Source organism: Haliotis cracherodii, unplaced genomic scaffold (genome assembly GCF_022045235.1).
Source record: "Haliotis cracherodii isolate W230 unplaced genomic scaffold, xgHalCrac1.p SCAF_10, whole genome shotgun sequence".
Taxonomy (NCBI): Eukaryota; Metazoa; Mollusca; class Gastropoda; order Lepetellida; family Haliotidae; genus Haliotis; species Haliotis cracherodii.
Window position 1 is genome coordinate 4,482,774 of NW_027266265.1, and position 23,311 is coordinate 4,506,084.

A 23,311-nucleotide genomic window follows, 5' to 3' on the forward strand; every position below is an offset into this window, starting at 1 on the left:
CTGAACTGCTGGGTCATCTCAGGGAAGATGGTGGACATGTCCCCCGGGGGGCCCGCTGGAGAGGAGGAAGATGGACCTATACAATTAGAGGTGAAAAATTACATCGGTGCATCGTGAGTTTTCATGCGGCAATACGATACACGATACATTTTGTACTGTATCAATACGAGATGATACACTTGCTAATATAAATTATTTCCTACTCGTTTTATGACCCCCCAGCGTGTTTGTCTGTCAAATATCGCACAATGTGTTATAATTAGAGTATCAAGTTCAATATTTAAAATAGCTGCTTCAAACATGTGTCTACACCTAGCCTTTCCCTTTGAACCTGCTCTGAAATATTTATAGTCTAGTTTGTGTATTGCGGTACGTATTGTATTGTATTGTGATCTATGTATCGTGATACGTATCGTATTGTGACCTTCCTGTATCCTTTCACCCCTAGTCCAGGGTATTTACCAATACAGAGGTATCATACCCTGGTTGATCGCGGATGACGCCACATAGACCTGACAGTACATTCATTATGAGATGATGGCTTGGCTGCCATTCTGCTGAGACAACCTGTATAGGAACGACCTGTGTTTGTTACTTCATACATTCAAGGTGCCTTGTGTAGGATTACATTGATTTGGGAATATCATTGACACCTGATTCTTTCATGTGACGATAGTTACATGACAAATGAACTATAATCGTAAGAATCTTCTTTTGATTAGTAGGGTTAGCCTAGTGGTTAAAGTGTTTGCTCATCACGCCGTAGACCCGAGTTTGATTCCCGACATGGGTACAATGTGTGAAGCCCATTTCTGGTGTCGCCTGCCGTCATATTGCTGGAAGATTGCTTAAAGCGGAGTAGAACCATTCTCACTCACTCTTTAGAGTAGTATATATGTGTAGAACAGTTGGTGGAGATGCAGTTCCTTTTATGATGTTAAGATGTACATTCATTCATTGAAAGAAAAGGCATTTTTATTTCTTGTTTTTCAAGTTGTTTGCCCAATTTTTTAAGAATGCAGATTCGTGAGAACCCTGATGGGTGACGGAGATGAGAAATGTACTCTTGAGATACAACGTCTGTTTTAAGACTGAATCAAGTATGAATTATGTGTCTATTATTAATTATCATATTTTCCAATATTTTATGATTAATTTAGACGGGATTTGTCAACATTGCCATATTTACTTTTATTGGAATAAAATAGGAAATTAATCTTTCCAGATAATGTTCCAGTGGATGTTGAGGGGAGAAAATACTAAATCCTGAAATTGCTGCTGGGATTGAATAAGAACATGTTCAAGCTGCAAATTTTGTGTTTGTATCTGCATCAGTATATATATCCGACTTGATCGGATGAATGATTTTGTGAGTCAAATATGAGAGCCTGTTATATACTCAAAAATGAAGGTGTTCATAGCTGATCAATGTTTGGTTGTTTTAATAAACAATTGTGCATTATAGATACCCATCTAATTTTTGGTTCATCTTGTTAATTTTATTAAGTTCAGTATGTATAGGTTGTTGATTTGCTCCATGTATATAATGTAAATTGCATATAACAAATAAATAACAATTTTGAAACCTTGCCTTCTTTATTAATATTTGTCGATGGGATTCTGAAACTTGGAATATCGACAGCTGCTGCAGATACATCCTGATGTTGTTTTAACTACAGCACACATGCACATGTATGTACATACACACACACAACATATACACACCACACACACATGCACATGTATGAACATACACACATCACACCACACACACATCACACCACACATGCACACACACACATCACACCACACATGCACACACACAATCACACCACACATGCACACACACACATCACACCACACATACACACAATCACACCACACATGCACAAAGACACAGATGCACATACACACACATTCACACCACACACACATACACACACATCATACCACACATACACACACCAAACATGCACATACACACACATTCACCCCACACATGCACACATCACACCACACACGCACACCACACATGTGCATACACACACCCCACACACACATGCACACACACATTAACACCACACATGCACATGCACATACACTTACCACACACACACATTCACACCAGCACATAAAACAGTTAACACTTTTACACCTTGTCTTCCTCATTAAGAAACTGCTGTTGTAGATATATTCTGATGTTGATTTAACTACACACACACCACGTACATACATACATACATACATACATACATACATACATACATACATACATACATACATGCATGCACATAAACACACACGAGCAGGCACACCCACCCACACACCAATACATGCACACACAAATATACACACTCCATACGCACGCACATGCACATACACACACATTCACACGGTACATATAACAGTTAACAGTTTTAAACCTTGTCTTCTTCATTAAGAAACTGCTGTTGTAGATACATTCTAATGTTGATTTAACTACACACACACCACATACATGCATGCATGCACATAAACACACACAAACAGGCACATACACCCAAACACCAATACATGCACACACACAGATACACACACCACATACATACATGCATGCACATAAACACACACGAACAGGCACATACACCCACCCACACACCAATACATGCACACAAACATATACACACACCACATACATACATACATACATACATGCATGCACATAAACACACACGAGCAGGCACATACACCCACACACCAATACATGCACATGCACACACACATATACACACACCACATACATACATACATACATGCATACATGCACATAAACACACACGAACAGGCACATACACCCACACACCAATACATGCACACACACACATATATACACACACCACAAGCACATACCCTCCACACACACACGCACATGCACATACACAAATCCTGATGTTTTAAGGTTTGTCAGCACCATGCACGTGCACCAAAGTTGTAATTGTCTCAAGACCTCCGTCACTCCAGGCTTTCCTCCAACAAAGCAAACTCACTCACTCACTTCTATTAACGCCATTGATTGCGTCCGCCCGATCTTCGGACACATCATACCAAAAGACGGTATAAAAGGTGGTATTTGTTGTTCCCCTGTCTGGCGCTCGGCATTTAGGGGCTAAAACAAGGACTGGTCAGCTCGGAGTCAGCATACTGTGTCTGAGTGGGGTATTCATGTTAAACTTCGGCATGGTATCTCAGTGGTTTGGCACTATAAAGTCCTCAGACTGCAGACACACACACACATCGTGCATGCACGTCGCTATATAAGTGCAATAATCTTGGACGCAACGTTAAACCCCATTTCACCTCACATCATCATTGATCTGGTGCAGCAGGTAGTCAAGCGGGGAAAGTGTTCACTCATCACAGTTTGATTCCCCAGACAGGGTTTTTGAAGCCCCTCATTGCTGCAGCATCCATAGGAGGGATGCACACACTCACTCTTTGCACATATGGATTTTGAAGTTTATTGGTGATTAGATATCAGTATTAATACTGAATATTACAGCACCATAATGACAATAAGAATAAAAGGACTACAATACATGCACTGCTAGGGAGATTCTTCACATTCATATGGCATGTGTATGTTGTACAGTGGTGCTTACAAAAACAGTTATAAATCTAATAGTTTAGTGATAGCTCGAACTGTAGATGGGGGGAACTTGGTGCGCAACCTGGTGTAGACTTGGTCTTTAAGTAATCACGTACTGCTGTTGTCTGTGTCGAATGATGAACCAACTTGACACTGGAACTTTGGCTTCAGATGTGTCCTACTTTTAACCTGAACACGAGTTTGTCCATTAACCTTTAGCCTGCTGAATTGTTTAAGTATAAGGTGCCATAAAGAGGTGACATCATATTTGTTCAAATCATTTGATTTTAGTTTTACTTTTAGTTTTTATAAACTATTTGAATATCAATGCTGACAACATTTGTTCAGTGACGGTCAATGTTGACATCTTAAACTGCTGACTACAGCTTCTGTGCTGTGTCACAATTTTAACAGTCTGTTCAGAACCTTGGGTAGTGAGTGTTTGAGACATGCTGGTTCTACCAATGTTTCAACTTCAGACTAAGACCCTCAACATACACACAACCTGCACACATACACACAACATACTTTGTATCTCATGGTCTGTGTGTACTTCAATCTTGGGGACAGTAGATTAGAGTTACCTCCCCTTGGTAACAAATCTGGAGAGTTAAACAGAAAAGGCCCAAAACTTGGGTAAAAAGCTGTTCCACCTAAATCCTGGTCGATGTGTCTGGAGATGAAGAGACATCTCAGGGACTTGGACTGTCACAGATGTAATCAGCAGAGACATTGCCGGACTGTAGGCAAACAGAGCACACAGCTCTGCCACCATTTTCTTCCAGCAATGAACCAAACTGAAAATGACACAACTTGGGACTTAAAATGCTTCCTTCTAGGAGTTCAGAACTTTCCTTTGACTCCAGCCAGTGCTAGGCTGGTCAGTATTGAGACATCATGCTACAGAGGCAAAGCTTTAGAGAAATTAATAAACAAAGAGTAATAGCTAACAACCATATTCTTTTGGATGGCATTCAACTGGTACTATCTGAATAATTGAGATAAGCCTACACAAAGAACTTTTTAAAATTAGGCTCCAAAAGTTGTTGTTAACCAGAGATCATAAAATACTTTATGGTCTCTGTGTGAACTGATTGCTTTTGAGACATTGTTTTGTTTGTTTGGGTTTTTTTAGTTTTGTTTTGAGATTTGGTGTTTTGTTTGTGGATTTATTTCTTTTTTGGTTGTTGTTGTTTTGTTGTTGTTGTTTTGGGTTTTTTGGGGGGTGGGGGGGGAGGGGGTGGGGGGGGGGGGGCTCATGATCGTAAAGTCAGTAGTTTTTTTCCTTTTTAATAAAATGACTGGTCTCTCATAGGTCTCACATCAACAATTCATAGCAGACTGGCAGTCACAACAATTAAAGTTATGCATAGTTTGAGAAGTGACAGTTACGCACCACATATATCTTCAAAGTCCACGTGAAAGTAACGTCGTGCAAAATATACCTGAAAATGAAACAGATTATATATGAGTCATATATGTATAATACAAATGATAAATGCGAAACGCACGCATAAAGCAACACGCCGCTGATTGATAGACAAGAAAAACAGAGACTATTTTACAAACGGAATGTTGCATAACAACTGCTGGAGTGGATCTTAATTTATCATTTTCAATCTAAAGACAGAAAATGTGAACATTTATTTGTCCATGTGAAAACGAATTGACATCAATGCTAAAAATAACCTATTTTTACTGGTATCACGTGGTGTGTCACCTGACCCGAACATTGGATCGTTTAAAATCTTTATAGCACGGTCTAAAAGTGTTTTCAATCTTTCACAGCACCATGAAATTGATAGAAAACTGAGTTTAAGTTGGTCAACTTTTAGTATTGAATCTATACGAATAATATTTATTCTTCGGCGGTTTTCGAAGTGCATCCGGACACTCACGATTGAACCCGAACACGAGCCAATATGGCAGCTGTGACGCCATGTCGAGAAGTCTGAAAATGACACAGTGAATATTCAGGACATTTCCTGATGTTGGCCCGGCAAAGGCCGCGTTTGACTTCTCTAAGAACTTTGTTAATAGGTTTTTGTATTTATATTGACTGTGAGAAGGCTTCAAAGAGCATTTGGAGCTTTCGTTTCAATGTGAATGGAGTAATATGAATCTGGACTCACTTTCATTTGCGTTGGCAGAAATCAGTTATTCAGTTGCCAATCTAACAAAGAAAAATTTCAAAGCAAACGTTTCTGAGATATCACATGTAAGTAACACCCATGTTTGATTAATGATTTATGAAATAGAATGTTGATTAACCATGCAGATCATAGATAATTTGGAAATTAAGCCTTGACATTCACAGAGAGTATCTGTCGAGTTCGAAATTAAGGATCAAATATCACCAATTTTCTTCAACTGCCTATTCATTCATTTTTGAATAATATCATAACATACTGAATGGCCAATGGTCAATATGTTATCACAGCAACGTTCACATCGTATGGTATATCTTTACAAGGATGTGAATGTAGATTTGAATTCGGAAAAGATGTCAAGGTCTCCTTGTCAACATCTATGAAGAATGTAGCTAAATATGATGCAGTATCATTTCTCATATTTTCTATATATGGTGTGAATCAATGTTGAATTAAATGTCAGTTGACATTTACAGAAAATGTTGTATAGATAAAAAGTAATTAGGATAATAAACAAGAACTCTGTGTCGGTCAGTTAAAAAAATATGACTGTTATAGGATTACAGCTGTGTCAGTGAATTTTGCATGTCAGCTAATATTGTTATCTGAACAACTGATATTTTATTAGGCACAATAGCAAATAGTGGCATCTGGTGTGTGTTGTACATTTTTTCACACAAAACTGTATTACCAAACTGATCATGCTGATAACATAACTTATTTTCAGAGCAAAGATTTGTTTCACAAATCTTGCCATCTAAACATTTACTGCGACATCAAATTATTTCTTCAAAATTCACAATACCTTCACCACTGTGAAAATTGACAGTGCCGTATCTGGCTCATTGTGTATTTTCATGAACGTGTTTTTATGAAACGGAAAGCATGATTGCAGTGATTATGATTAGTATTTTGATTACAGAAGAGTAGCTGGATTATTTACTGGATTACTGACAAGATATTGTATATTAGTGATTATGATGGACATGCTTGGATATGGAATCTTTTTTTAGCTATCATCAGCTCAAATTGACATATTGAAGTGGTATTTTTGTCACAAGCAAACCATCAATATATTGGTAAATTAGTTATGACATGTAGTTTTACATGTATGATAAATGTAGGATAATGACTTTTCCGTTCATGTTCTTCTCATTGACCTGATAAAATTATCATACATGTTACTATTGTTAGATCTTTTCAGATCACTAAATATATGATAAAAGATACTATTAAGGCTTGTAGAATTCCAAGCATTTTGTGTGTCCTCATTTGTTCTCCATGTTCATAATATTTGGGTAGTTGAACATTTAAGAATTGACTTTCCCTTTGTGTGAGTTCATTGGAGTATGACCCTTTGTAGAGAGACAAGGTTTGAAGGTTTATTCGCCAAATAATGCACGCAAAGTGAAAGTCAATTCTTATAATTTTCTATATCACTATTATATACCTGTACACAATCTCATTTAGTAAGTGGGACTTCATGTTCACACTAACAGCCATTTAACAACCAGCTGTAATGCGGCATAAAATAGTTCACCAAAAGAAGAGGTTACATGAGTGTGGAAGTAGTCCATCAGTGTTTACATTTTTTCAAGAATACAATCTCATGAAAAAACGTATGCAAAATGTGTCGTTCGTAGACTTATGAACGTCAATATATCAGTTATATGACCTGCTTCTCCAATTGAAAAGCTGTATGTCATGTAAACTTCACATGAAACAATTATTTCAGGTGAATTTCCACTGGTGCATTTGTGACATGAGTAAAGGGATTTCAGATTCTTTCCACTTTACACGACACTGATGTGACAGATAAGCACAGAGCTAACAGTAGTGTGCACCCTGCATCATGTAGTGACAGTACCCACCTCCTTGGGCCTTATTTAATTCTTTCTCATTTCTTGTCATACTTTCATAGGAATCTTGTTAGTATGTTGTACACATACATATCAGCAGAAAGTGCAGCAAATGATCCATTTTGATTAATCAACATTCAGCTTGTTCAGTTTCTTTCCTATTTGCAGTTTAAGTGTATGCTCAATTGAAGAATAAAAGTAAAACATTTTCAATACCAACACTGGTATTTTATATCCCCACTTCAGATTTGTAGCCCACAATATTCTGGTTCATAGCGGGTCCAATGCTTGCTAGCATAGCTGAATAAAATGAGAATCGAGTGGCTACATTGTGTGGCCCAGCCAATTGTCTTGATGGTTTGTCATCGTACTAACAGACTAGGGAAGTTCTGATCATTGATATCATCAGTGTTTCATCCTGCACCTGTGCAATGATGGATTGAAATTGTTCATGATCTATATCAAGGACTGCGGGTATAAGTTATTCAAAATGTTCAATCAACATGTGTACTCTGTAAATAGTTACATGTAAACAAATGGTAAGTACGTTCATCATAAATATGCAACAGATGAAGTATTTTCATCTGTGGAATAAGATTCTAAAGATATAGACAAAAATGGACAACCTAGTCCTATCATTATCTTCGATTGACTGGCCTGAAGAAAAACAATTGTGACTGATGATTGTTGAGAAAATGCTAAATGATCCCTAGACAACATTGTAGCATCCTGGCCAGGATTCTTGCACATGCTTTGAAACGTTAGTCACAGTGGTACAGTTGTCCCAGACACTAGTATTGACAGGCATCCATTACATAGCAAGAATAATGCTGATTGCCACATTGACTACAAGTATATTGTTGTATACATAGCTCTAAAACCATAAGAGATAATCTTGATAGATCTGTTTCACCATGTTTTGCAATGTGAAGAGAGTTAAGCATGTGTTCGTGTCAGAGATTCTGTTCAGGGCAGAAACAGTTGTGCACTGTGTTTGTTCATACTGGGGACAGTCTGAATATCATATATGGGTCATTATCCAAATTTGTACCCCTTTTGGTCCTGTTGAATAAACAAAAATAAAACTTGAAAATTCACACTTTTAGTCACGTTTTAAAGTCTGAATCCTCACTCAGTGTGAGAAATTAATTTTTTTCTCTTCTCTGTGTCCCACACATTACCAAAATGATCAACCTAATTTCAATATTCTTTATTTATTGAAAAGTTCTTTGTACTTGTTGAAAATCATGCAATGCAATGTGTGTTTACCTCAATCATTTTCAGAATTTCCTCTGGTAACACTCATAACAACTTTTCTTTCATGTCACAATAATCTATCAGTAGGAAATGATGCACTAAAGCTGGTGTTGCATATTTGCAATGGCATCAGGCTTTTCAAATGTTAAATTTAGCGCGGTTAAATCTACAGGTAACCTAGCTTTACATTGAAAACACAGTATGTTTATCTCCATTCTACCATGACTAAATAAAACTCGAACTCTTTGGTGTTAGCAAATATACTGAGTGAAGCCGCATGGGTTGAGTCCAGTGTTAAGAGTGAGTTATCGATCTGAATTACGGAATCACCAAACAAAATATGGCGCTGTATATACTCAAGCAGTTATACTTCACTCGAACATATGACAGGCATTGAAAGCATATATGCAAGGCAACTTGGTAAGCTAACATGAGGTGGGCATCCCTAAAGAAAACAAAGCAAGCTTTGCAAGGTTTTCGCTCTACATCGCACATCACCATTATGACGTCATACCGCTCATTGTGATGCAAAGATATGACGTCACAGTGGTGTAAAGAAATTCCAAGCTCTCTGTTGTCTCCAAAACGTAAATACATTCCCTTTGTAGATTTCTATTGTGTTTTCTGCACGAAATGTATTGCCACATATCCTTTGAATATTGTAGTAACTGCATCTGTGCATTTTGTAACCTGTAATTGTAAATATAATTATTTAAATATGCCTACCAACAATGACTGAAAATAGTACTATTCTATTCTATGGCTGTCAAACCAACTGTTTCAATCAGAGGGGGTTTATTGTGATAATAGTCTCTGATTGACCAATCACAATCGAGTAAATTCCAAATTCATGGTAGAATGATTTGTTAATATATAATCAGTATAGTGTTGAAATTTAAGGGCTGTTTGTCATAATTCCAACGATCGTGGCTCTCTAGATTCAAACACTGTGCTTACCTCAAGGACCCCAGGACTGTGTAATATCTAACATTGTCAATGTAGGTGTTGCAACCTGCCTCAAACTTCTGGTGTAACTTCCAACTTCATTGGACAAGTCTTTAGCTCGAGTCTTATATCTCACGATGTATACTTTTGAAACACGAAACAACACCATAATGGTTGCAGTGTTTTGAGAATGTGAAGAAGTAGTATACTTTTGTTATCAGGGATGAGAATCTTCCGCGGATCCATCAAATTCCGCGAATTTTTGTGAACTCAAATTTGCTATATTCTGATGAAACCCCCTATAAACACCCCCAAATTATGGACCACGCTCCATTGAAAAGACATTTCAGCTGAAAAGAAAAATATCCATTCTCATCCCAATCTAATTAAAATCAGATCTTAGTTCTTGCTACCGCTAAACAAAGATCTGAGGACATCCCATAAGGGGTCACGTCAGAACGACCTTTCATACGACCAATCTGAGCGTCGCTTACCAGATCATGAAAGTGACAGTCAGAATTAGCCTCGAAAACTTTAAAACAGGGTATTCTGAACGATAGTTAAGGGCTAATGACTGAATCTATGCACGCTAGACCATATATTAGCCATTCCAGAATGTTCTTTTGTTCAGGTTTCAAATTTTTAAGCGAGAATTTGTCAAAATATGTTTCGAAGCTTAGTCGCCAATTTGAAATTAGTGCCGTAAAGCACGAGAAAGCTGCCTTCTGATTGGCTAATGTCGACTTCTTGTCAGTAATTCCATTGGTCGGTCAGAGTTTGCGAAAGGTCGGTCTGACGTGACCCGTAATGGGATGTCCTCAGATCTTTGTGTAGCGGTAGCGAGAACTAAGATCTGATTTTAATGAGATTGTTCTCATTCCTGTATTATATTCCTTTTGTATGTTCAAGGGGGACATAATGATGCCATGTATAGTAATAGTTTAATGGGTAGGAAGTTCTACTTGCCCTTCTGATGGCCTTTACAACAGCCCAGTTGCATGTGGTGTTGCTCGCAAGTGCTATCAGTTTGGGTTTCATGGTCAGTAATAGGTGGCATTGTTTGCTTCAGCCCTTCAATCAACAAAGAACAGTAAACTACGGTTTAGTGACGGTTATAACAACCTCAGAGGGACCAGTGCTTTTAGTTTGTTATAACCGTAGTTTGTTATGAGTGTATATATACAGCAAATGGCTGGGACAAACAAATAAGTTCGTTTTATCTGTCAGTTTGTTATAAGGGCGTTCATTGTAAACATAGTTTACTGTATTGTCTTTCGTTATAAATGTTGCACACTCTTGTTCCATGTGCAGTTCTTCAGGTGGCAAGGTGGTTAAGCCCTGATAAAACAATTAACCTCTCTATTATTTCAAAGTTCTATGTCCCAATAAAACTGAAACCTGACATGATTATGGGTTTGATGTGTAGATGAACATTAAAATAGAACGGTTGATGGTGATGAGAATTTTTCTTAACAATGAACTTAATCATATGTCAGAATGATAGGATCTGATTGGTCCATGTGATCTGGATAAAATACTGTATGTATCCCGCCTTGGAGGGAAATAAATTTCTCAGTGGTAGAATAAATCTGTTATACCCCGGCACGAGCAAATCAGTCAGCATGTAGATTTCTGAGGGGCTTCGAAGCAAAAGGCCACACACTGAAAGTCACGTGACACAGCACAAGCTAACCTCCACTCAATCAAACAGCTGTTTTCTATCAATTTTGAATTTGTTTTAGTTCTTTATCAATGTCATATTAAAACATGTTGGTATAAAGATACATTCATTGTAGCAGGATCACAGGGTTCATGGGGTTTTATGCATCCCTCGCTTCCTACTCGTTATATAGAACCTAACGGGGGATGCATTAGACCCCATGTACCCAGCGTGATCCTTCCACAGTGTGATAGCGGACATTGCATTGGTTTAGGATAACTATATACAGTTATTGTATGTATAGGTCATGTCATCGCATCTCAAATGTTCGATCGATGCGCATGATATCAATCACTGGATTGTCTGCTCCAGATTTGATTATTTACAGACTGCTGTCATATTGCTGAGTAGGGCATTAAACAACAAACAAACAAAATATGGGTCCTGGGAACGTCTGTGTTTGTGTTGCAGCTTGTCGCCCAGCACGGAGCGGAGGCTGATAGGCATCTGTTCCGGTGCCTCTTCTCTCACGTTGATTTCAGTGGTGATGGTAAAAGTAGCGGCAAGGACTTTCACCAGGTGGGTCATTGTGAAGTGTTGCTACATTATAGAACTGACAGGGATTTATCTAGAATTCCAAACCTAAGTGCCCTTGACAGGCACATTATGGGAAAAACCCATACTTTTTTGTTCAAGGTTGGGAATTATTTCATAGTCCTTATTTTCTTAACTTCAGAATTATTTTAACATTGCATTCAGTGCAATAATGAATAACTAAGAATTAAATTCAGAGACAAATTGGTCAAATCTGCCAAGCCCTAACATTAATAAGAACTATGGTCACTTGAATTGGGAATATTTAATTCCCATTTCAGAATTTTAACTGTATTGGGACTTGGGACTGAATATTGGCCATGAAGAAGTCTAGATAAATCCCAGCTGATGCTTATACATGTATATACAAAGTGAATGATCAAACGCAATTTGTCTGCCTGTTCTAGTGTAATGCCTTGGCTTAAAATACTTGAGTAAATATAAAAAAAGTTGGATTTCCATTGTTTTCTTTATTTGTGTGTCAGTAAAAGAGTCTTCAGTTTCCTTTCCAGACTCAGTTTCTGATTCAAGAGTGTGGGTCACTTTTTAGTAAATCCAACTTTGTGTCAACATTGTGCTACGCCATCGACAATCCCCTACACCACCAAAAGGTAGATACTTTTCCCATTGTAAAGATTATTTTAGATTATTTTCTGGTATTTTTCTTTGATTATAATCATGATAATAGATACTGTTGATCTCATATTGTCTATTTATATAAGACTAAGTTTACTGACACTTCTGATATTTTGCTTGAAGATGTATTTGACGATAATATAGGCAGCACCCAGAAATAGCTGCTGTTAATTATCTTGGACAAAATGATTTGATATTAACATCGAGTTGATATCAACAACCAAAACCATTCCCAATCTTCAAACTTTTTTTAAGTAATTCTCATGATCAGAGCTTAGGGGTAGACACAAAATATGTACTACCAGAACTGTACTCCCTGAAAATCATTCTCTGCTCCACATATTTCATTTGAATGACAATGCGTTTCTGTTTGTTTTTCAAGAGTTTAAAACCCACATCGCAGCTGTTTCCCCAGCTGAGTAAGGTGTTGAGGCTCTCGCGTGTACAGGAGGTTGTATTTGGCTTGGCTCTTCTCAACTCTGTGAGCCCTGATTCCCGCACCTACGCCACACAGTACATCAAGCAAAAGCTTCCCGACTTACTCCGGTCATACGTGGATGCAGGTGATTACATGGAGATTTCACAACATCTAGATTGATATTGCCTATATAACTTTATGCTAACTGCATAACTTGACCTGTGGTGTGGTAAATTCTAATATTAACTCGTCATATGTCACTTTATTGCTGATTTGAAGCATAAGTCACATATAGTTACACTAACATTGTCAAAGAAACATTTTTCTCCCAATTTTACAGCAGGTCACCGATCATGCTTATTGCTAATGGGACCTGTGAAGATTCCGGGGTAGAATAGGTCTTCAGTAACCCATACTTGCCGTAAAAGGCGACTATGCTTGTCGTAAAAGGCGACTATGCTTGTCGTAAAAGGCGACTAACAGGATCATGTGGTCAGGCTCGCTGACATGGTTGATAAATGCCATCAATCCCAGTTGCGTGGGTCGATGCTCATGATGTCAATCACTGGATTCTCTGGTCCAGACTCGATTATTTTACAGACCCCCGTCATATAGCTGGAATTTTGCTGAGTGCGGTGTTAAACAACAAACAAACGAACAAACAAACAAACAATTATTGCTAATGGTAAATGTGAACTGTTCTCACAACTTTAATTTTCAGTCAGTACATGTATTATCCTTGTGGGACACCATGGCATTGTTGATGATGCTGTCAAGCAAATAAGCTTTATCATTCGTGACGCAACCAGAGTTGTCTATCGATGGTAAACCTGTTCTATGTTGCACTCATGCAGTGTTCATTTTGGGAATACTTAACTGGTATTACCATTTTGTCATTATAGGCAGCTGATTGTTCTCGCTCAAGATTTCTTTCTGCTTACTGAGACTTCATGTAATGTTTTTGTGTTTAAGACGTCACTAGTCGACAGGAGGGTGGGCTTCAGGACGTCTGCATTGAAGTACTCCACCTGCTACTGACACACTTAGAGCGGGGAAAAGATCACTTTGGTATTGGCAACGAACAGAAGGAGGCGTTCCTGAAAACACTCAGAAGAGGTAATCAGTGCTGAGTCTCAGATAAAATCTCTTCCCCTGTGGAATAAGGATGATGGCCCCGTAGTCTGTGATTCAGTCCGAAACTCTGCCGATTTTATCTGTTAGTCATGCGAGAATCCGATGATTGTAAGATGGAGTCCAAGATTTACCCTCGGTATAGTTATGATGTTATTATAGTTTGGCATATCATTTCTCATGGGTTTCACCATTGGGCTGTCCTACCACATTTAGCTGACATCTTAGTATAACTGAAATACTTTTGAAAGCAGCGTTAAGACAGACTTGCTTACACTTCTGTGGAGTGTTGCAGAGGCAGTGGGGTCTATCTGTTAAAGCTTTCGCTCGTTAAGGCCCAGGTTCTATTCCCCACTTGGGTACAATGTGTGAGGCCCATTTCTGGTGTCCCCTGTTGTGATATTGGTGGAATATTGCTAAAAGCGGCATTAAACCAAATTCACTCACTCTGTGGAGTGTTTCAGATGGTCAAGTTCTCAGACGTAGTATGTTATTTAGGATGGTCTGAGGCTTGCTGTGCAGACTTGCATCCCTCAGCTGTCCCAGGTTCTGCTGGTCAAGGGTTTCCATACCAGATGCCCTGAATATGAACTTTGGCTTCTCTTGCTCAGTTAACATGCTGTGACTATACTGTTAGAGGCTATTGGAAATCTCTCCTCCCTCGCTCATGCATGCAGAGACACCAATTGATTCTGTGGCATTTCATTGTCTAACCAAGCAATAGTTTTTTATGCTTCTTTAAGCTGTCTGTGAATTTATGTGTCCCTGATTTCATATTGTCTACATTTTTTGCATTGATGAGTAATTAAGCAGTCTGATTTTTTAGATTAATTTTTGAGAATTGACTTTAACATGTTTTCGGTTAATGGAGTTATAAATATAAAAACAGTTTGCATACTTTGTGTAAATTTGCATTGCAGACTTGCAGTGTGCAGTGTGCACCTCCATAAATACCAAATATATTGAAGACAATTCTTAAATACTTATCCGTGACAAAGTTCTCAATGTGTAAAGCATGTAACTGTCAACATGGTCAAGAGGGACATGTGGTATACACAATGCTGTTAGAACAAGAGCTGGACCAAGATTCTGATTTAACTTCTCTAAGCTGAAAGATGTCCAGTTGTTTGTATGTGTACACATCCTGATTCGTGTCATGGTTGCAGATTTTCCCCGCGAACGAGCACCGGCAGTTCTTGCTCCCTTACTGTTCCCCAGCACAGAAGACATACCCATAGAGAAACTTGCAGATACACACAGCATGCCCAAGTCAATGGTTTGTATCAACATTCATCCATGCAGATTCATCACTATTTATAGCTGAAATGTTACTTGGAATGTTAGTGAATGATGACAAAAGTTCCTCCATCGAACTTAAGGGGGCATTCGGGTAGTCTAGTACTAGTAGTAGTTGAAGAGTTCGCTCGTCACATGAAGACTCTGATCCGATTGTCGACATAGGTACAATATGTGAAGACCATTTCTGTGTTCCCCGCCGTGATATTGCTGGAATATTGCTAAAAGCGGCGTAAAACCCAACACACTCAAATTTGCTACACTGATCCTTAGTATGGAGACAATTTAGTCGTTAGGTTTTGGGTGGTTTACCAATGTGGTCAAAGCCTGATCATTGATTTTGATGCAGTCAGCTAAGAATTGATGTGACTTGTTTAAGGTAAAGTTGATGGCTTTGTAACTGTCCTGGATCTTTCCTTTCACTTGAATGGCTATCATTCCAGATGGATGCCTCTCTGGCAGACATGATACTAGAAGCTGGATACAGCTGTACCTCCACGTAAGTATCAGTTTTCGTTTCACAGTGAAGATCAGAGGCTGGAGCGTAGTCGATATAGTTTATGTATTGGCTAATGCTTGGACTGACACATGGACATTGTTATACTTCCAGTGTTGAAGAATGCCGGAACCATCTGATGCAGTTTGGTTTCCGAGAGTTGACGCCTACCTCGGTTGCCCGTGTCCTGGGGATGATGGCCCACACACCCACAGGCCTTGGAGAGTCACAGCCAGCACCGGTAGGACTTGTACCAATGTGTAACTGGAAAAAATCATATACAGTGGGCAATATGTATATATCGCTTGCTATGTTTTGATTTTTTAGTAGCTGTTGCTTTAATCATATCCAGTGAGAGCAAATAATATATACACATCATGAAAGAGAAATGTAAGTTGATATGTTTGTGACAGCTATGCAATGAATAAACAATATATGATTTTCCAATTGTTTTTCAGACCTCAGTGGCTGTTGGCAGTGGATGGTCAGACAAAGACAGAATAGACACACCAGGAGTAACAACATGGAATGTAGAAATCTTTGTGCAGGTTGTGAAGGATCTTGTAAGTACACCTTATAGGAGTATGCATAGAATTTCAGCAAAATAACTGCTGCTGTTCCGTAAACACATTCATAAACAGGAATGTATTATATTATTTGACTAAATGGATTGGATTGTCAGGCTCACTAGAGTTAAAACTTGACACTATCCTGCTTGCCTTAGCACAGATTTGCTTGGGCCTGCTCACGCTGAAATTCGACCCCACATCTGCTGCAGATGTTAGAAGTAAATCCCAAATTGGAATTACAAATTTCCAAATTTATGTTATGTATTAATAACTAATGTTATGGCTTTGTAGAAGTGACTTGTATTTCACAAAATAATTGCGATTGTCTTTTCCTGAACATTTTATATACAGGCTGCAGTCATATAGCTGGAATATTGCTGAGTGATGTGTTTAATAAGCAACAAACAATTATCAACAAATATTGATGGCTGGTGTTCAACATTCTGTTGCTCACACGACATAAAAATGTCCTATTTTCTGTAGGCACCACTCCTGAACTGGAAGGAGGTGGTCAGTCAGCTGGATCACAAAGGTTTCTATGTGAACAACAAGAAAGGCCTGAAGCTGCTGATGGAAGGCTTGTTCCGAGGCCTACAAGACATCTTCCCAGTGGAATACATCTTCAAGCCATGGAGTAACACAGAGGGACAGGTACTGCATACATGCCCCTTGATCGGAGCGACAATTGGCCTTCAGCAACCCGTGCTTGTGATAAGAGACAACTAAGAGGATGTGATGTTCGGGCCTGCTGACTTGGTTGATGCATGTCATTGTATCCCAATTGTGTAAATTGATGCTCACGATGTCAGTCATTTGATTTTTTTTCCGAACTCGAATATTTACAGACCATTTTCTTATAATTGCTGAGTGTGGCATAATCACACACATTCATATGTACTTGTGGTTGTGTCCATTTCCAAAACAGACAGTACCTCAAAGTAGCCATTTTCAACTAAAGGATATGTCTGACATGGGCACCATTGCTTTGGATGTGTAGACAAGGGCCTAACGTTCTCCCATAGTTCCAAGTTTGGTGTAATAAGGTTACCATGGAACCATATGGATCCACATACCAAGCCACAAACATGGGAATTGAGTTCGGAGTGAGTGTAATCTCAAGCGACGTTATACCCCATTTCACCTCACCTCAGTGTGACTCACTCACTCACTCACTCACTCACTCTCACTCACTCACTCACTCACTCACTCACATTGTTTCACTCCTAGTTTCAAAAGTGTACACAACAAGGAAGGAATGATTTAGTCCATGTTTGTGCTTTTTCAATTTTATTTTACACCCCTTTGACATCATGCAGCTGAAAACTTGCAGCTTTTGCATTAGAAAATTCATGAAATGATTCTTTGTTTCAGCTTTCATATATCATACAGTCATTGCGAAACCCCGATGTCTTTAGTTTTGCTGACTACCCAGGTGATACAGTGGTCATTGACATCCTCAAATCTACACCCAATGATGAAGACAGAGAGGTTGCTACTTGGTATGTATAGCGTTCACAAACCATGTGGTGTGAAGACTGGATAGAGCAGGTGCCATGTCATACACATGATTCCTTAATTTCTTGTAGTTGTATTTTAGAAGCTTGTTTCCCATGGGTGGTGGAGTGGTCTGTTGAAGCAATCGCCCGCCATGTCAAAGGTCCAGGTTCGATTTCCCACTAGTGTGACCATGTCAAAGGTCCTGTTTTATTTCCTTCAAGGGTAGCTATGTCAAAAATCCTGGGTTTGTTTTTCCACTAGTGTAGCCATGTAAATGGTCCTGGTTGGTTTTCCCTCAACGTTACCCATGTCAAACGTCCAGGTTCGATTTCCCACAAGAGGAGCCATGTCAAAGGTTGATTTCCCATAGTAGGGTACAATATGTGAAGTCTTATTTCCTCTGTCCCTCGGCCATGTCGCTGTAATATAGCTAAAACATAAGCATAAAGCCATACTTACTCAATATTGCCTCAATAGATTTACCTCATTTTGGTGGTTTGGGCTAAATGGACAAGGTAACACAAGTTTTCAGTGACAATGTTTTATTGCAGGAAATCCTTGAACCTGGTTGAGTCATTACTGCGTCTGGCAGAGGCGGGACACTACCAGGCAGTGTGGGATCTGTTCAAGTACCCTTCCCAGAAGTGTCCTGATATGCTAGTCCTTGCCCTTCTGCAAACAACAGTATGTATTCCCTGTCCTCACTGTTTGATGACCACTGAGATTGTTTCCCTGTCCTCACTGTTATATTCTTAATCAGTGGGCAATCCAATTTGAGGCGACACTGTCAACTCACATTTTACTGTCACAACACGGCGGTCATTCCTTTTGATTCGGATCAAGTAATAGTATCAAACCAATTAATCTGGCTTGAATGTGTATCTATATTTGTATGAATGTGTATGAATGCGCGTAGCGCTGGTCAAAACTATCGTTTTCCGTATTTTAAGCAACATGACCAATCAATGCCACTGAAACACTCTGTAATGAATTGTGATTGGCTCTCCACTCATAGCGTCTGTTACTACCATTATCGATCGATATTTTCATGTAAGTAGACTACATTCACATTGAATGTGACAGTTAAGGCTTGTAAATAATAACAAACAGTGAAAACATAATGGATTCATATTTTTACACTATGAACGGTAAACAACTTGTATCATTGCAATGTGTGAGACAAGGCGAAGATCGTGAGATTGACCGAGCGCGCTCCCCCGCCTCGGCCTCGGCCTCGGTTAAACGTCTATAACGCCCACCAATTATTTGGACCCCATAGGGAGCGTTGTAACGAGGGACCACTGTATTACTATTGATCTGACAGTGACATTTTTTAAAAGTAACTTATAGCCCAAAATGAAATTTTTGTCCATGAATCTTTTCTCTTTCAGCCTACATGGAACACTATCAAACAAGAACTGATTGCAACACTTATGCCAATATTCTTGGGCAGCCATGCAAATTCAGCTGTGGTCCTCCATTATGCTTGGCATCATCAGGTACAGTCGTCATGACAAGTTAACACCTCTGTTCCTTTAGATGTCTTAAACAAATTGTACAGCAAGGTTGGCATGATAAGAATATGCCAGTCTGTGACCTGAGCCACTAGTCTGAAGCCGATTGTTGTCTAGTTCTGTTCAGTCTCTCCGCTAATTGTTTTCCATATAATAACTCTAAAATCTCCTGAAAATAATGTCCAGTCATTTGGGGCCTGTAGACCTAAACCCTTTTGCCACAATCTGATATTCTGAATTTTAGGATATTTCAATATCAGTATGCAAATTCCCTTTCCACAAATAATTTTGTTCCATGCTTTGTGCGAGAATGTAAGGTGCCTATGGACTGTTTGATGTTAACCTTGCCCTCATTTTCATGGTCACAGGAAGCACTGACAAATTTGCTTTATTATTTCCATTTTGCTGTTTGTAAACCTTTTTTGTGGATGTATTGATTTGAGTCTGAAAGGTCATTTTCTCTGACTGTGTGTATGATATACATTGAAAATTAGCATAAAAGTCAAGGTGTCTTCATCATAGCTCAATGTTTGAAATATAGGATTGAGGGTGTTCCTAGACTAAGGTAGAAAAAGAGGAAGTTTCAAGGACCCTAGGAGCCTGGTAATTTCAAACACTGATATGTCAATCCTTTTTGTATCCCCCTCAGATGATTGAGTTTTGAATGTTGAATGTGAATGTCGTTTTGAATGTTGAATGTGGTGTTTTGTTTCCAGGGACACTCCAGTACAATCAGGACGTTGATAATGCACTCCATGGCAGAATGGTACATGAGGGGAGAGCCTCATGATCAGACTCGATTGTCACGTATTTTGGATGTTGCTCAAGATCTAAAGGTATGCAATATATTTCCAATGTATAGGTCTTTGTTGCATTCCGATGGCTGTTTGCTCTAAAATCTCTCTTGTGCATTCTGGGCCAGAATAAGTCCTTCGTATCAAACCTAATTATTGTGGATGGGCCTGTTATGGGCAAACATAGACCTAATTTATAACAGCATAGTTTTTTCTTTCCTCTTTTTTAAATGGAAAACTATCCATTCTTATTGATGTATGTTAAAATCACATACTGAATAAAACAAAATATCACCACTCTTAAGCTCATCATTCTTGATAGTAATATTTGACAATTAGTTCCATACTGGTGTCATCTTGGCTGGAGACTACAATCATTAGCCAGAGGTAGAGACTTTGAGGGCTCCAATCCTGGTGGTGACCATACCTTCTGGTTAGAAGAGGGGCGGTCGGGTAGCCTAGTGGTTAAAGCGTTCGCTCGTCACGCTGAAGACCCGGGTTCGATTCCCGACATGGGTACAATGTGTGAAGCCCATTTCTGGTGTCCCCCGCCATGATATTGCTGGAATATTGCTAAAAGCGGCGTAAAACCTCACTCACTCACTCACTCACTCTGATTGGAAGATCTTAGTGTCTTTCTGTCCGTTTGTTGTTACACCTGTGGTTGGTTGAGGATATTTGATCAGGTTATTCTAATGACCTCCACACATCAATAGAGTTCTGTGTTACAATGGAAACAACACTGCCTTATTGTTGTATGTATGTCTGATTACAGGCTCTCTCCATGCTTCTCAATGCTACACCTTTTGCATTTGTGATTGACCTTGCATGCCTCGCCTCCAGACGAGAGTATCTCAAACTGGACAAGTGGTTGACAGACAAGATCGGAGAACACAAGGTTGGCCATTTTGATTCTTTGATGTGTGTGACATGTTTCTACCTGATACTGAATGACATAAATGACACTATTTGAAGATGGTTTCATTCCAGGAGCCTTTCATCCAAGCCTGCGTCACGTTCCTCAAGAGACGTTGTCCTCAGCTGGTTGGAGCTCCGGTGAAGGAAGAACTGCCACAGATGAAGAGCCAACAGTTGCCGCCAGACACTATTGCAACTATGCTTACTTGCCTCAAGACTTGGGCGAAGTATGTAGAAGTTCTTTGTGTCAAACATTAATCTCCATCATATTCTCTATGATTAATTGGGCGGTGGGGTAGCCTTTCGATTAAAGCAATTCCTCGTACACCGGTTTGACTCAGATTTGAAGGCCATTTCTGGTGTACCCGCCATTTGGTTGCTGGAATACTGCTGCAAGCGGCATAAACTCATACTCACTCACTCACTGAAAAAAATAGCAGTAAGAATATGTTGATTATTTGAAACGGAGCAATTATGTTGAAGTACATATCCTTTCAACATTTGTTTTTCCATTAATGACTGAATGCTTGTTGCTTTTCAGCCAAGTGTCCCAAGAGTTATCGGAATCCATTGCAACGATGTTCACCAATGCTAGTTTGATTCTCAACCGCAACAGACAAGCCCCACCCGGTGTGGTTGGCCCGAAGCAGCCACAGCAACAGCCGCCAACAAACTTCCCTCCTTCAGGCATGGTGAATCCTGTGAGTTGGAAACTGTCACATTTACCTCAATAATTGTTACAGGATTCTCCTGACCTTTCTTCTGATATTGTTTTTGTTGAGCTCCATAAACAGACACTGTTTTGAAATATATTAATAATTTTGGATTTCATAGATTTTTCATTTGGATGATGTGTGAGATGGTAACTAATAATCATATTTTTGCTGACAGATGGATCCCCTTGCTAACATTGGCAATGTGCTGGCACCACCCACACAGTCAGCAGTAGGCTCTGGGGCCTCCTCGGCCTTCCCTACAAGTGGGATCACATCAGCCTTCCCAACTACTGGTGCATCGTCAGCTTTTCCATCCAGCGGATCCACAGCATTCCCATCTACAGGGCTATCATCTGGCTTTCCCACAAGTGTTGGCTCATCTGTCTTTCCTACTAGTGTTGGTTCATCTGCTTTCCCCACAAGTGTTGGCTCCTCGGCTTTCCCCACAAGTGTTGGTTCCTCAGCTTTCCCCACAAGTGTTGGGTCATCTGCCTTCCCTACAAGTGTTGGGTCATCTGCCTTCCCGACAAGCGTTGGCTCTTCAGCCTTCCCAACAAGTGGTGGCTCCTCAGCTTTCCCTACCAGTGTTGGATCGTCTGCCTTCCCAAGTAGTGTTGGGTCATCAGCCTTTCCCACAAGTGTTGGATCATCTGTTTTCCCATCAAGTGGATCAACACCATTTCCATCAAGTGGGTCCACACCTTTCCCCTCTAGTGGATCCACACCTTTCCCCTCTAGTGGGTCAACACCTTTTCCCTCTAGTGGATCAACACCTTTCCCCTCTAGTGGATCAACACCTTTCCCATCTAGTGGGTCAACACCTTTCCCCTCAAGTGGATCAACGCCATTTCCATCAAGTGGATCAACGCCATTTCCATCAAGTGGGTCAACACCATTTCCATCAAGTGGGTCCACTCCATTTCCGTCGGGATCAACGCCGTTTCCGTCGGGATCCACACCATTTCCTGCAGGTGGATCTTCAGGCTTTCCTCAGTCACTGGCTGGATCTGTTGCACCAGGCTCTCCTTCCAAAGGCTTCTCTGGAATCTCACAACAGAACAACACAGCATTCAACCCCATTCAGTCATTGTCGTCCCAGTTTCAAAGTAAGTTTTAATCAATTTTGAAAATATTTAAAGATATTATTCAGGCATTATAGTACTCCATTTGACACTGTGAAATTTCTTGAACAGAATACCTCTTCATGTCAGGGGGCCAGGGGTGGCCCAGTCGTCT

At 39.6% G+C, this 23,311-nt stretch overlaps 1 protein-coding gene across 8 annotated transcripts in view; it reads left to right on the top strand.

The window, feature by feature from the left end:
* Positions 1-5,544: 5,544 nt before the first annotated feature.
* The window catches only part of LOC139453976 (CCR4-NOT transcription complex subunit 1-like), a 48,001-nt gene continuing 30,234 nt past the window's right edge, over positions 5,545-23,311 (top strand). For 4 of the 8 annotated variants that reach the window (XM_071235436.1, XM_071235438.1, XM_071235437.1 and 1 more), the window contains exons 1-18: positions 5,545-5,843; positions 11,968-12,075; positions 12,591-12,701; positions 13,109-13,289; positions 14,117-14,260; positions 15,442-15,551; positions 16,015-16,070; positions 16,182-16,308; positions 16,526-16,630; positions 17,120-17,287; positions 18,008-18,135; positions 18,685-18,817; positions 19,525-19,632; positions 20,364-20,483; positions 21,217-21,339; positions 21,417-21,586; positions 21,901-22,060; positions 22,251-23,181. In XM_071235436.1, the coding sequence (XP_071091537.1) occupies positions 5,742-5,843; positions 11,968-12,075; positions 12,591-12,701; positions 13,109-13,289; positions 14,117-14,260; positions 15,442-15,551; positions 16,015-16,070; positions 16,182-16,308; positions 16,526-16,630; positions 17,120-17,287; positions 18,008-18,135; positions 18,685-18,817; positions 19,525-19,632; positions 20,364-20,483; positions 21,217-21,339; positions 21,417-21,586; positions 21,901-22,060; positions 22,251-23,181 (3,085 nt within the window). In that variant the 5' untranslated portion in view covers positions 5,545-5,741. The remainder of the gene's footprint in view (positions 5,844-11,967; positions 12,076-12,590; positions 12,702-13,108; positions 13,290-14,116; positions 14,261-15,441; positions 15,552-16,014; positions 16,071-16,181; positions 16,309-16,525; positions 16,631-17,119; positions 17,288-18,007; positions 18,136-18,684; positions 18,818-19,524; positions 19,633-20,363; positions 20,484-21,216; positions 21,340-21,416; positions 21,587-21,900; positions 22,061-22,250; positions 23,182-23,311) is intronic. The other 4 variants (XM_071235442.1, XM_071235443.1, XM_071235441.1 and 1 more) reach the window with 3 other exon arrangements.